This window comes from Xiphias gladius, chromosome 23 (genome assembly GCF_016859285.1).
Source record: "Xiphias gladius isolate SHS-SW01 ecotype Sanya breed wild chromosome 23, ASM1685928v1, whole genome shotgun sequence".
NCBI lineage: Eukaryota > Metazoa > Chordata > Actinopteri > Istiophoriformes > Xiphiidae > Xiphias > Xiphias gladius.
This window is the reverse complement of record NC_053422.1, coordinates 6,573,639-6,586,353: the sequence shown is the minus strand read 5'-3', so window position 1 is coordinate 6,586,353 and position 12,715 is coordinate 6,573,639. Positions and strand designations below refer to the sequence as shown.

The window sequence follows — 12,715 nt, the reverse complement described above, 5'->3', positions numbered from 1 at the left end:
GGCAGCAAAACACTTTCCCTCCCAGTTCGCAAACTGTATAATTAAGCCATAATGCAAAGGAGTGCTTCACAGGCTGTGACGATGGACGTTTTTTCTTAGAGCATGTTCAAGAGCAGATGAGGGCTCAAACCCATTTACTTGCAAATGAACCTCCCAAGATGTATTTCTATCCCGTCTATTCCATTTGTCATCCAAGTAAGACTTCACACTGTTTCCGCTGTTGAGAGCGATTTCCAAAGCTATCTGAGGCAGTGTAGTTATTCACAGGCCAGAGTGCATTTTTAGGCGGATGATGCTGACACCCAAATTTACGGTACTTCTGAGACCATTTTAACTTTTACAGTTCAGATGAAAAGAGCCAAATGCCTGGTTAATGACTGCAAAATCTGTCCAATGTCACAACTACATCAGGATTTATTGGAGCAAAGTTTGTTTTTCTCTGAAATTCATAGACTAACCTCTATTTACTGGCATTTATCAAAGCTCGGTTAAAAGTTTTTACTATCCAGAGGAAGACTTTCAAATCACCGCACATAAATTAAATTCCAAATCTTGTTTATTATCTACATCTGAAATTATCAGTATGTATAAAAAATTGTAAACGCACTCTCAAGATGTTTAGATTTGGCTCTAATATCCAACAGTATGATGAATGAAGCAACCCAGTTAAATCAGCCACATGTGACTTTTAGGTGTAAAAATTCAATATTGATGATCTGCCACGGCCAGAAGTGGAGTTTAAAGTGGTTCAGAGCGGTCTCCCTGCTGAGTATCAAATATATATTGGTAAATAAAACATTTTGCCATAAAATATTCACGTCTATGGACCCCGTGAACCAGTTTATGCATCTGATTAAATTCATAATTCACCCCTCTGGCATTCTAGTCAGATGTGATGAATTTCACTTGAAAACACTATATATTGTACACATTTAGAATAATATATAAAATATAATTTGAAATTAAATGTTGACTATAAAATTTGCTTGATATTAAGAGGTGGTAAATGATCCAAAAGTTAATCTGTTTTGATGTCAGAAAATTGTGAAAAATGCCCTGTATAATTTTCCAGGGTGTAAGGTGATATCTTTTGACAAAAACCCCAAGATATTATTTGACAATGACATAAAACAGGAAAACAACAGACAAAGTTCACATTTTGTGATCGAAAATAGTTGGCAACTATTTTTCTGTCGTTGGACTAATCATTTCAGCTCTTTTTTTTTTTTTTTCTAAACAAAAAAAAACAACACAAAACTGTCACTGTACTAATTACTGCCAGCTATACTTGTTTTTGTTTTATCCAGCTCCCTGCTAAAACTTCAGCAGGAGGTTTCCGATGTATTTTACATTTCAGGGTCATCTCCATAGAGAAGTGGGTTGGCTCATTTAAAATATGGCTAATTACGGTGGGGCTTTCTAGTACTTTATACAGTGTAAATTACTCAGAGGGGTTTCCCCCCATCTCTGCCTGGCGTTCATGTAGATTATCCAAGTGGCATGGTTCCAAGTTGATATATGCAGCTCTTCTTGTTTTTTTTTTTGTTCAGTTCATGACAGGAGTTTCATTTGATTTAACGGCTAACAGCTGGTGTGTAAGAGTGAAAAATACATGTCACTAAAGTTTTGGCATTTTTCTTATGTCAATTAAGCGTTTACTTTGTCACTCATAAAGCGAAACCCTGAGGATTTTTAGACCCTTTAGATTCCCCTTTGCGCGCTTGCAGGATAATGTCAGAATTTGATACGTGGTTTTACCCAACAGCTCTTTAACTGTGACACATGGAGCTTGGGGGAAGAGGAGGATACTGTTTTTCAGTCCCATATTGTATTAGACTTGATAATGTTTTTGACAGATTCCATATATTTGGACGTGTTAACTAATGACTGTTTTCTGCCTTTTACTTTGCTTGAATAATAGATTATGTGTAAAGTTGAGCTCTTGCAGTGGGACTAATTAATGTTTTTTGTTAGGTTCACATTGGGTAATCACACCATTTGGAATAAAGACAAAGATATATCCCTTTTATTCAACCATTTATTTTAACGTTTTTTTGGCTATATTCCAATTAAGACTTAATGGGCCATATTTTTTATAGTTGGTGTATAAATCAAGGGCAAAAAATACATAGTCTTAAAACAGCCATTGACTGACTGCTCGATTCATTAAAAAATATAGTCAACCGATAATAAGAAGGCCAAGGACTACTGTGTGTCGACTTTAAAATATAGAATAGGAAAGAAATGCAATAATATCAAAGCAGAGAAGACAATGTCTACACGTTTTATTTCCAGACAAACTGAAGGACAACGTGCCGCTAAGTGTGTTTCCAAGCGCCTGGCAGTCAGCATGAGTGTTAGTGTGAGTGACCAGTGGTGGCTGCTGGGCTGGCCGATACTGACCATCTGTGTGTATGTTGTGTGTGTGTGTATGTGCAGCTCCCCGCAGACTTCAGCAGACTTCACCTGGCCGACGGCTTGCACCCACAGGTGACCCACGTCTCCTCCAGCCACTCAGGATGTAGTATCACCAGCGACTCTGGAAGCAGCAGCCTGTCAGACATTTACCAGGTAAGGCCTCCCCACCTTGGCGCTGGATCCCCAGCTTGGACTCCCCTGGATAGTTGAGTAGGTGCGGCGGTTTGTTAACTACTAGTTAGTGGATGAAGTCATGAAGTTGTGGATTTAAGATCAAACCTCCCACAGTGTTGCTAGGGTTTCGTTTCCGATTTTATTTATTTACACCTTTAAACATAAAAAAACGTAGAGGAATCAGTCAGCATTTTGGGAAATAGGCTTATTTGTTTTCTTGCTAAAAGTTACACTAGACGATTTATACCAATAATGCCTGAGGCAAATCAGAAGCTACCACTAGCAGCCAGTTCGCTTATCTTAGCTTATCTTAGCTTGGTTGAAAGTAGGTGTAGCTTGTCCTTTGTAAATTTTAAACTCTGAACAAGTAGTTAATGTTTGGCTTGTTAAGGTAGAACCAAAATTCAGGACAGGGTTTTAACCAAATGTGGAATATGTAGTGAGCGAAACAAATAAATAAATAAATAATAAATTAAGTAAGCCCAGCTCCTACTATTCCTACCTGGTAAAAGTGAAATGACAAATATATATTCTTGGAGTTAGTCTCAAATTTTAGCAAAGAATGTAAATGCTAGGCAGCCGGAGAGGCTCTGAAACACTAATAGGACACTGTAACTGCTCAGCAGGTGACGAGCAGACAGGCTGGTGGCTGTGACCAGGTTGTCCGGCCTACATCCTGAATCCAGCTGTGCCTCGCGTCACCTCAAAGCAGAAGAGCAGAACTCACGGGGAGCTCTAATATACTAATATCATGTGATAAGGAGCTTGATGACCAATTTCTTGACATGCAGTTTCATGGTATAATGAATTTGTTTTGTGGCGTTGGAGTGGTAATGAATAAATAACACTGAGTAAAGACAGACAGAGAGAAAGACACTAGTCCAGCAGCTTCAACACCCCCCCCCCCGCAGGGGAAAGAAAAAACAAACAAAAAAAAACACGATTCAGCTCAAAAGAACACTCATATATATATATATATACACGAATTCTTGTGACTGTGGACGTGCCCCAAACAGTGCAACTAATCCTCTTAACATAGCACACCCACCCCATTGGCTCCTGGTGCTGTCACCTGCTGTGCGCCTATTTATATGTGTTTGTTTCTAAGTGTGCTTGTGACTGTGCTCAGGGGCATCAGTCAGAATCTCTTTGTTTTGTTCCAAACTCTTCCTGGCTTGTGTTTCTGTGTGCAGGGGCATTAAATTGTTTGAATGCGGCTTTATAATTGTGTGTGAGCCTGGAATGAGCGAGTGTCGCTGTAGAGTTAATGTGTGTGTGTGTGTGTGTTTGGACATGCTGTCGCTGGCTGGGGCAGGTTGAACAGGCTCTACTGTCCCCAGTCTGTGATCCTGGTCTTAGAGCCATCTGCTAGCAGCTCTCTGGCAGTCTTTTGATATCTCGTTCTCTCTCTCTGAATCACACCGTCCTTTTTTCTCTTCTTTCTTCACCTTCTTTATCCTCATATGCTGGATCCCTACACATACAGCTTTTCACTTACGTATAACAAAAACTCCTCTCTCCTTGTCTACCGGATCTACTCAAACACCTTGCTGTAACTTTGTTCCGTCTCAATGTCTTAATCTTTCTCTCTTGTCACAGGTGATCAAACTTCTCTGCTCAGCTCACTAGTGATTTACTTATTTGTCTGCTTGTGTTACCTCTACCTGGAAAGTTTTTGTCAAGGACTGTATGTCAGCTGTTTTTTGTGTGGATTCTGCTTCACAGTCTTGCCTACATTTTGTCCAATTTAGGGCTGAAAAGATTAGTCAGTTGAAAGAAAATTAATCAGAAATTATTTTTATAGTCAAGTAATGATTTGAGTCATTTTTAAAGCAAAAATGCCAAACATTTGCTGGTGGGAGTGCCTCAAATTTGAGGATTTGCTGATTTTCTTTGTCTTTAATGAAAGTAAACTGAATATGTTTGGGGTTTGAACTGTTAGTTGGACAAAACAAGCTACTTGAGTATGTCACTTTCGGCTCTGGGAAATTGTATTTTCTGACATGTTGTATACAAAAGGTTTAATCGATTTAATTCTGAAAATAATCATTAGTTGCATCCTTAGTCCTATTCAACCACAGTCTACGTGCCAAGAGGAAGATCCTTCTGAGCAGTTATTTGCAACCTTTTTAGCTTGTGACTAGTTAAACACAGCGTCTTCTTGTGACCCTTTGTCACTTTGTGCATATGTCTTGAAAAAGTTCAAAATCCTGTTTTTTCTTATTTTATATAAATCACTTTTAGTGTCCTGGAGAGGAAAGGCTACGAAGTAATTCACAGAAAAAAGAAAGTCTAAACAAGCAATATTATTTTATGTTGCAGAAATATGTCTCGCCTGCTTTCCTCTCCTCTCAATCACCTCCTGGATCCTCACAATTATCTTAAAACCAGTCGGGGATAAAGTGGTAGTAGTTAAATAAACAAGATCCCTGGTCTTTTACCAGTCTGCAGGGATGAACAACTGATCACAATGCCCCTTCCCTAACTTTTAGACCGCTTGGATTCAGCACACAAAATTAATTAAAATTTACAAGCATTCAAAATTGAGAAAAATACATCCCGCCATGACTCATCAAACTGTTTGTTTTAGGCAACATTACTTTTTTATCGTTATATAATGTTTCCCGCTGCAGGTTTCAGAATTAATAATAGAGCATAGCAGATCACCAGTCATGTTTTCAGTCCTCACTGGGATTGTTTTTGAATAAACACATCATGGGAAGCATGGTTCTTTACACTTCACCTGCGACCGCAGGAAGTTGATGGTACATAGAAACATTGTGGTATTACATTTTAAACCAAGTCTACATTACATTTTTCAACGTTTAGCTGATGCTGGTGTGAAGAGTTTCTGAGCAGATTAGCAGGGCAGACTTTTGATGGAAAGCACTGAATACTTGAACCGCTGGGCTACTCTGCTGCTCCGATCTCCACAACCCCTGCTGGCCTCTACAATTGAAGCACCATATTAAGAGTACCACATCACTCTCACGTCACTGCCAACATGGCGCACTGTTTTGCTTTTGAATAAATCATGAAATCGGGCCTTCAGAACAACTTTGAAAGCATTGATCCAAGAATAGCGCTGATGAAATATTAACAGCACCTGTCTTCCCCACTGACTCTTAAAGCTTACTGCACATTTATGGATTTTTGATGCACACACGATACGAAAATGAGCCTGTGCACGTATACAAAGCCACACTGGCAACCTTTGTTTAAATACAGCATGCTGGCTCACGGATTTTAACAAGTTGTGTCCATGTGGCGTGTCGAGCGTTATTTTGTACCCTGTTGAAATCAAATGAAGCCATTTTGGCAACTGGAAAGGAATATGCATCCTTACTTCTCTTTTGCTGATTTATGTTTGTTCCTTAATATATTGTCTGCAGGTAAACGGTGAACCTGTCTAGTGTGTCCATTTGTTGAAAATGGGCAAGGAATATGCAACTTTCTGTGGTTTTAAAACAAAGAGTGCTCAGGGAGTGTTTCAGATTTACGTATGAAATCTTTCAATTTTCAGTTCTGGAAAGACAGTATTTTTTGCAGATATTTTGGTACTACATATCTTTTTGTCCCTGTATTCTCGGTCATTTGTTTTATTTTATGATCAGATATACAATACTGCTTGTATTTTTTTTTACTGATCCTTACTTAATCTGCGAATTTCCAAAGTCAAAAGGCCATACACACACACACACCCACATCATCTTTGCAGACCCCACCCTCCAGGGTGTGTTCGCCAGTGAAGCCCAAATGGCCACTCAGACACTGGCCTGAATCATTAATGAGCTTTTTCCACATGGCATTTGAGGAGAAATGACAGAGGGTTTTGGTGAGAGACCAGAGACGGGGACCCTGAGCTTTGAAAAATTAAAAGCAGACTGACAGTCTGGGAGGTGAGGATGCGTCTGGCTCTGGGAATTTGTGGACAGTTCGCAAAGGCAACCTTTTCTTCCCTTTCTGTAAAGAAGCTTGAGGTTGAGCTACACACTGAGGTAAGAGGGTTCGCTGTTGCACTGTGGTTATATATAAGGGCTGATGCATTTTAGTCCTTTTTTCTGACTGTTTTGGTTTATTCTGTGAGGCTTCGTGTTGTGCGAGCTTGAACCAGGCAATGTGGCCTCTCTGTCATTTGCAGAAATATTTTCTTTGATGATGATAGCAGAGGAACTCCGTTAGTGTCGCTCATGCACAAGCGATTACTTTCGCTCCTCATCTGAGTCCATTTTCCTGGCTCCACACATATTTCATCTTGTGCTTTCAAAGAACAGGATCTGGCTGCGAGGCACGCAGTTGAGTTTGCTGAGGGGGAGAGGAGAGGAAAGTTGGGAGTTAATTAGCTTGGTGCTATGCATAGCAGACTGTTTGGTATGCAGCGTTGATGCCTGTCTTTCTCATACTGTACTGAACACCTTCTAATCCATTTCATGAAATGGGTCAAATCTACACACAGTTTTACAGAGGGTCTACATTTGTATTTTGCTTTTGGTTGGAAATGCAATGTGTCACAGTTGATTTGTACCGCAAAATGATTTCAGGAGTGTGTATGCGCTGTGCCACTCGCACCTCTGCATCCTTCTTTTGCTGAATTTTTACAGTGGCTGTTCACAAATGAGTCTACTCTGTCTTGAGTTTTAAAAGTTGAACATGAGTTTGGTGACTGGTTTGTACATTAGCTACCAGTGTTTATAATGAGCATGCAGGAAGGGGATTTATCGTCTTGCTCAAAGACGAGGCTTTCGATGGACTCGCTGGCTGTTGCACAGATTCGAACTCTGACCTTATGGCTATGGGACCGCCAGCTGTACTTTGCCAACCGCTGATGTTGGATGGAGCTCCGCGTCCTTTCCAACGATCATCACTAGGCAATAACTGATTTCTCGTCTGTTTCCTCTTTCTAGGCCACAGAGAACGAACCAGGTGACATGGACCTGAGTGGCCTGCCAGAGACCGCCGTTGACTCTGAGGAGGACGATGATGAAGAGGACATCGAGCGAGCGTCGGATCCCCTCATGAGTCGGGACATTGTGCGCGACTGCCTGGAGAAGGACCCGATGGACAGAACTGATGATGACATAGGTGAGCAGCCAGTCAGGGGTTTTGCTGTCTCTTTTTGTTTGTGCTACAAGTAACAAAGCAAACTGAATAAGCTACAGTGTTTGCATTTCGATGCATCTTATGAATAACACTAGTTCAGAGGCAGTTATCTGACTGTGCAGTGCAGTTTACTTTAAATATGTACAATCTATTTTTGCGCAAACCTGAGTCTGGTGTTTGCAAGACTTCAGAGAATGGCGAGATTTGAAGATATCAGTGTAAAACAGAGTTGTTCTCAGCTGGGATAGTACTTGCCCCAATTTTAGATTAATTCAGTACTCTATAAACGCCACACCCTCCCTTCTTATTTAAATCGGTCACGGCAAATTTACATTTGTCTGAAGTCTGAATTGCTGTCATTTACAATGTAAGCTTTCGAGTAATTCTCAAAGCCACATCAGACTTGCATTATCATATCCCTCAAAGCTATGACTCAACTGCAGTGATAATGATAGGCAGGTTTTTTTTTGTTTGTTTTTTTTAAAAAGTACATATTCTCAGAGATTAGCCACAGATGTGGACTGGGGGAGAATGATGCATTGAATGTAGAGAGAATAAGAACCAGTGCCAACCCCTTCCCCCTTTCACTGATCTCCCCGCTGTACACCCCTCCCTCTGCCGGCAGGCTTTTCTAGGTCACTCCGGCACATCCTCTCGCCTCACCTCTCCCAGCACATTAAACTTTCAGTGCTTCCGCAGCTTCACACACGACGCTGTTGCCATGCCAGGCACAGGTCAGCCTGAACTCCAGACTGTGGCTGGCCAGCAGAGAAGGCGAGGTGGATGGTAGATGGGGAGAGAAAATAAATCTAAAAGAATAAAAAACAACAGAAACACTATTCTGCACAATCCATGGGTTTTAGTATGTGTGGATATCGCTGGAAGTCTTTTCTGCTTGTAAAAACTGTTCACATTAAGGTCTGAGGATTATCCAGAGTAACTGGGAAACAGGTATGTTGCTCATTTTTCAGTGATTTGAGCAGCACAGAGGGAATTCCATGCAGCTATTTGTATTGTTAGATACCTCCCAGAGATGTGTGAGAAAATATGTTTTCTGGTAATTTGGGTGAATAGAACCTTTAAACTTGATCGCCGCTGACAGAGCACTCAATATGATCTCAGCTGAGGTTCAGCGTCTCCAGTGAACTCACGCAGAGGTCACTGAGTGAAGTGTCAGCGATTATTCTTGGCTCGCCTTGCAAGTTTATATCTGTGGAATTGATATTTGGCTTTATGTTCTCCAGATAATGATTCCACTGTCGGCTATTCATTGTAGTGATGATCCGTTTTGATGCTCAGCCTCCAGCTCGTGCCCTCTTGGCTGGAAGTGAGGGCAGTACAGGCTTGCCAAGAGCACTGCATGTCCTCTTTCTCTCTTCTGGGTGTCAAGACTCTGTTTGCTCTTTTTCTCAACCTCCTCCACTTCCTTCGCTGTCTCTCCTCTATCCCTCACACAGAGCAATTACTGGAGTTCATGCATCAACTGCCAGCATTTGCAAACATGACCATGTCAGTGAGGAGGGAACTCTGCGCCGTCATGGTTTTTGCTGTGGTCGAGCGCGCCGGCACCATTGTTCTCAATGATGGAGAGGAGGTGTGTGTTGGTCCATATTCATCCACACATAAACCTGGTCTTGTGACTTTGTCTTGCCTTTAATTATACTTATCTATGTGTGTGTCTCTCAGGAAACTGAACCTTAGTCTCACCCTTTCACACCAATGAATCTTTCTTTTTCCATTTGATGTTTTTTCTGCTCTATTAAACCTGAATGGCGGACATTTCTTATCACCAGGCCTCTCTAGGATCCCTTAGGCAACTAAAGCAGGCACCACTTATTCTCTTTCACTCTGGTCAAGACATGACATGAGTTTCAATGAAGACAATTATGTTGTTGTTTTTTTTGCTATATTGTAGTCAAACAATAGAGAGAAGAACTTGCCTTGAAGGCCTGGCTACTTTAGAAAATGTCCAGTCAGAGAGAATTAAAGGTTCATTGAGCATATTGTTGCTGTTGGGCTCAAAGCTGTAAATCAACAAAATGTCAGCTTTTCAGGAATGCTTGAAAAATCCTTATTTTTACTTGATCGCTCAAAAAGATAAAAAGAATTAGATTGTCTTCATTTTAATCGCTACTTTAATCACTAATTACTACTTGTAACAATAAGTCTGGTGTATTAGGTATTATTTTAGTTGTGCTTTGCTGGGCAGCTCTAATATTCCCATGCTATTACTGTATCCCTCTGAGGAAAGTAAGAAACCATCTGTTAGATGCAGCAGTCCTCTTGTAGTTACTGCATATGGTTCTTTTTCATAAATAACTTTTTAGGGACAACAGCTGTTGAGAATATTAATCGCCTGAACTTACTGTGATCGACAAATCATTGTTGTAGTAGTCTTTTTTCCTTTCTCTGTCTCCATTTTTTTTGTTCGTTTTCTTTTAGCGTTCTGTTTTCCTTTTCCAACATCTCACTACTAAAATCATGTGTTTTGGCCAGTTGGATTCCTGGTCAGTGATCCTGAACGGTTCAGTGGAAGTGACGTATCCAGACGGCCGGACAGAGATCCTGTGTATGGGGAACAGCTTTGGGGTGTCACCGACCATGGAAAAGGAATACATGAAGGGTATAATGAAGACCAAGGTGGACGACTGCCAGGTGGGATTATCATGTTCTTGCTTAGGACCATTGAGTTTAGCAGTGCTCTTCCACTGCTAGGGTTAACGGGTCCATTTCTTCAGCACTTCAGTGTGAAAAGCATGGCACAAACCCTGCCATCGTATGATATTAACTCCCACTGTGACCCACTTACGCTGAAGGCGTTTGCACTCATGATACTCAAAGTTGTTTCTGGCAATAGCATCCCTGTAAATGTGGGAAACAACCATTTTGAAAGAGAATACGGCAGCTTGTATAAAGAAACAGCAAGATCACACCTTTTGCATCATGTGTTTATTTTGAATGAAGTACCAAACAGTGAAAGTAAAGACATTGAAATGTTTTTAGCTCATCGGGCTCCAATGTGACTGGGATGAGAAAATCTTTGCTCCTAATTGGTGAAAGCCGATTTTTCATAATTTATCACTGGGGATAGTAGTTTAGTTGCTAGGCAGAATTTATTTCTAGTCAGCTGGTCTCAGTTGCATTAATTTTAACTTCCATTTCGCAATTCATTTTTGAGTCCCAGTCAGTTGCTCTGTAAGAAATTTGCTGATCTCTGATAAAGTGATGACACTAACTGATCAAGAATTAAGGGGATCCAGTAACAGAAATATCATACATGTTTAAAATATACCTAACTGCAATACTGTTAAGCACGTAGGATAAATATATTTTCTAAGTTTGTGGTCGGAATTAATCAAATCTGTCTCTAACTATTGTTTTGATTGGTCTTGTCCAGTTTGTGTGTATAGCCCAGCAGGACTACTGCTGCATCCTCAACCAGGTGGAGAAGAACATGCAGAAGGTCGAGGAGGAAGGTGAGATCGTTATGGTGAAGGAGCACCGCGAACTGGACCGCACCGGCACCAGGAAAGGACACATCGTAATCAAGGTGACAGATCTACATTCAGTCAATCTACATTTCTCTTCCAAAAACAGAGTCAGGAGTGCTAAGTAAAGCATCAGACAGCCTAGTTATTATGTTGAAATATTTGAACAGATCTCTTCAAAAAAATCACATTGCATGAACAATTATTTTATGCAAATAATATACTACCCCTTCTTTATAAAAAATAATATTACAATGTTAAACCTCAGGGCACACCGGAACGTCTCACCATGCACCTAGTGGAGGAGCACTCAGTGGTGGACCCCACCTACATCGAGGACTTCCTGTTGACCTACAGGACTTTCCTCTCCAGCCCCATGGTCGTGGGCAAGAAGCTCCTGGAGTGGTTCCACGACCCCAGTCTCAGGGACAAGGTACAGGCAGAAGGATGTTTTATATACCTGCATGAACTGATGAAATAATTCAAACATTAATGAAGATACAGTTAATGACAGTTTCATAATAGAATAGATTGCCTGCATACCCTTGAAAATATAGGTTTTAAAACACCTTTGGACATCTGTTGTTCAGGAAGTAAAGAACATTATTACACAACTAGTTCACCAGTAAACTGTATGTTGACCTGCGCTGATCATGTGATTGTTCCAGGTTACACGGGTAGTCTTGCTGTGGGTAAACAATCACTTCAATGACTTTGAGGGTGACCCTGCCATGACTCACTTTCTGGAGGAGTTTGAAAACAATCTGGAGAAAGAAGTAAGTGTATTGAGCGCACTTACGAAACTGTATTTGGTTCCTCTGTTTTCCCTTTCTCACATCTTTGTGTTGTTTTTATTTTTTTCAGAAAATGTGTGGGCACCTCAGACTGTTAAATATAGCGTGTGCTGCTAAAGCCAAGCCGCGGCTGGTGACACTGACCAAGCCGTCCAGGGACTCCCCACTGGCATTCAGCCTTCTCGGAGGGCAGGAGAAAGGTTTCCGCATCTTTATTGATGCTGTGGAGCCTGGGAGCAAGGCAGCAGAAGCCGGCCTTAAGCGTGGAGATCAGGTAAGATATGTTCACCTTTACGAGATTTGCTATCATCGCATGATATGTTTTGTGTCTCACTCAAGGATTTTCCCACCATCCTCCATAACGTCCTCTATGTCACCATCCTAATCTGTGATTATATACAGTATTTGGGGTATGATTTTTCCCGGTTATGCAGTGTCCTTTGTCAGACAGCATACATTGCTACTGTTTCTGCTATAAGAAAGTGTATGGACTTTGTTAAAATCTTGGGATTTCCTCATGAATATTAGGGATAAAAACTAGGCAGCTGCAAATCACCTCCAAGTTAAGCAGTCTCACAAACATTTTTCTCTCTCTAGGCTACGATTTGTGAGGAGAAATCCCCCCAGTCAGACAGACCAGCCCTTGAATTGATCTTTTTTTCTGTCCAAGTTCATTTTTGTTGTGAAATTGGTTTTACATTTCGCTATAACTTGAATTAAAAGCTCTAACTTAAAAAAGTC

At 40.9% G+C, this 12,715-nt stretch overlaps 1 protein-coding gene across 8 annotated transcripts in view; it reads left to right on the top strand.

The window, feature by feature from the left end:
- Positions 1-12,715, top strand: part of rapgef2b (Rap guanine nucleotide exchange factor 2b) — a 115,045-nt gene that overhangs the window by 82,416 nt on the left and 19,914 nt on the right. For 7 of the 8 annotated variants that reach the window (XM_040119573.1, XM_040119574.1, XM_040119572.1 and 4 more), the window contains 8 exons: positions 2,440-2,571; positions 7,497-7,674; positions 9,150-9,286; positions 10,189-10,347; positions 11,090-11,242; positions 11,449-11,613; positions 11,849-11,956; positions 12,045-12,248. In XM_040119573.1, the coding sequence (XP_039975507.1) occupies positions 2,440-2,571; positions 7,497-7,674; positions 9,150-9,286; positions 10,189-10,347; positions 11,090-11,242; positions 11,449-11,613; positions 11,849-11,956; positions 12,045-12,248 (1,236 nt within the window). The remainder of the gene's footprint in view (positions 1-2,439; positions 2,572-7,496; positions 7,675-9,149; positions 9,287-10,188; positions 10,348-11,089; positions 11,243-11,448; positions 11,614-11,848; positions 11,957-12,044; positions 12,249-12,715) is intronic. The other variant, XM_040119577.1, reaches the window with a different exon arrangement.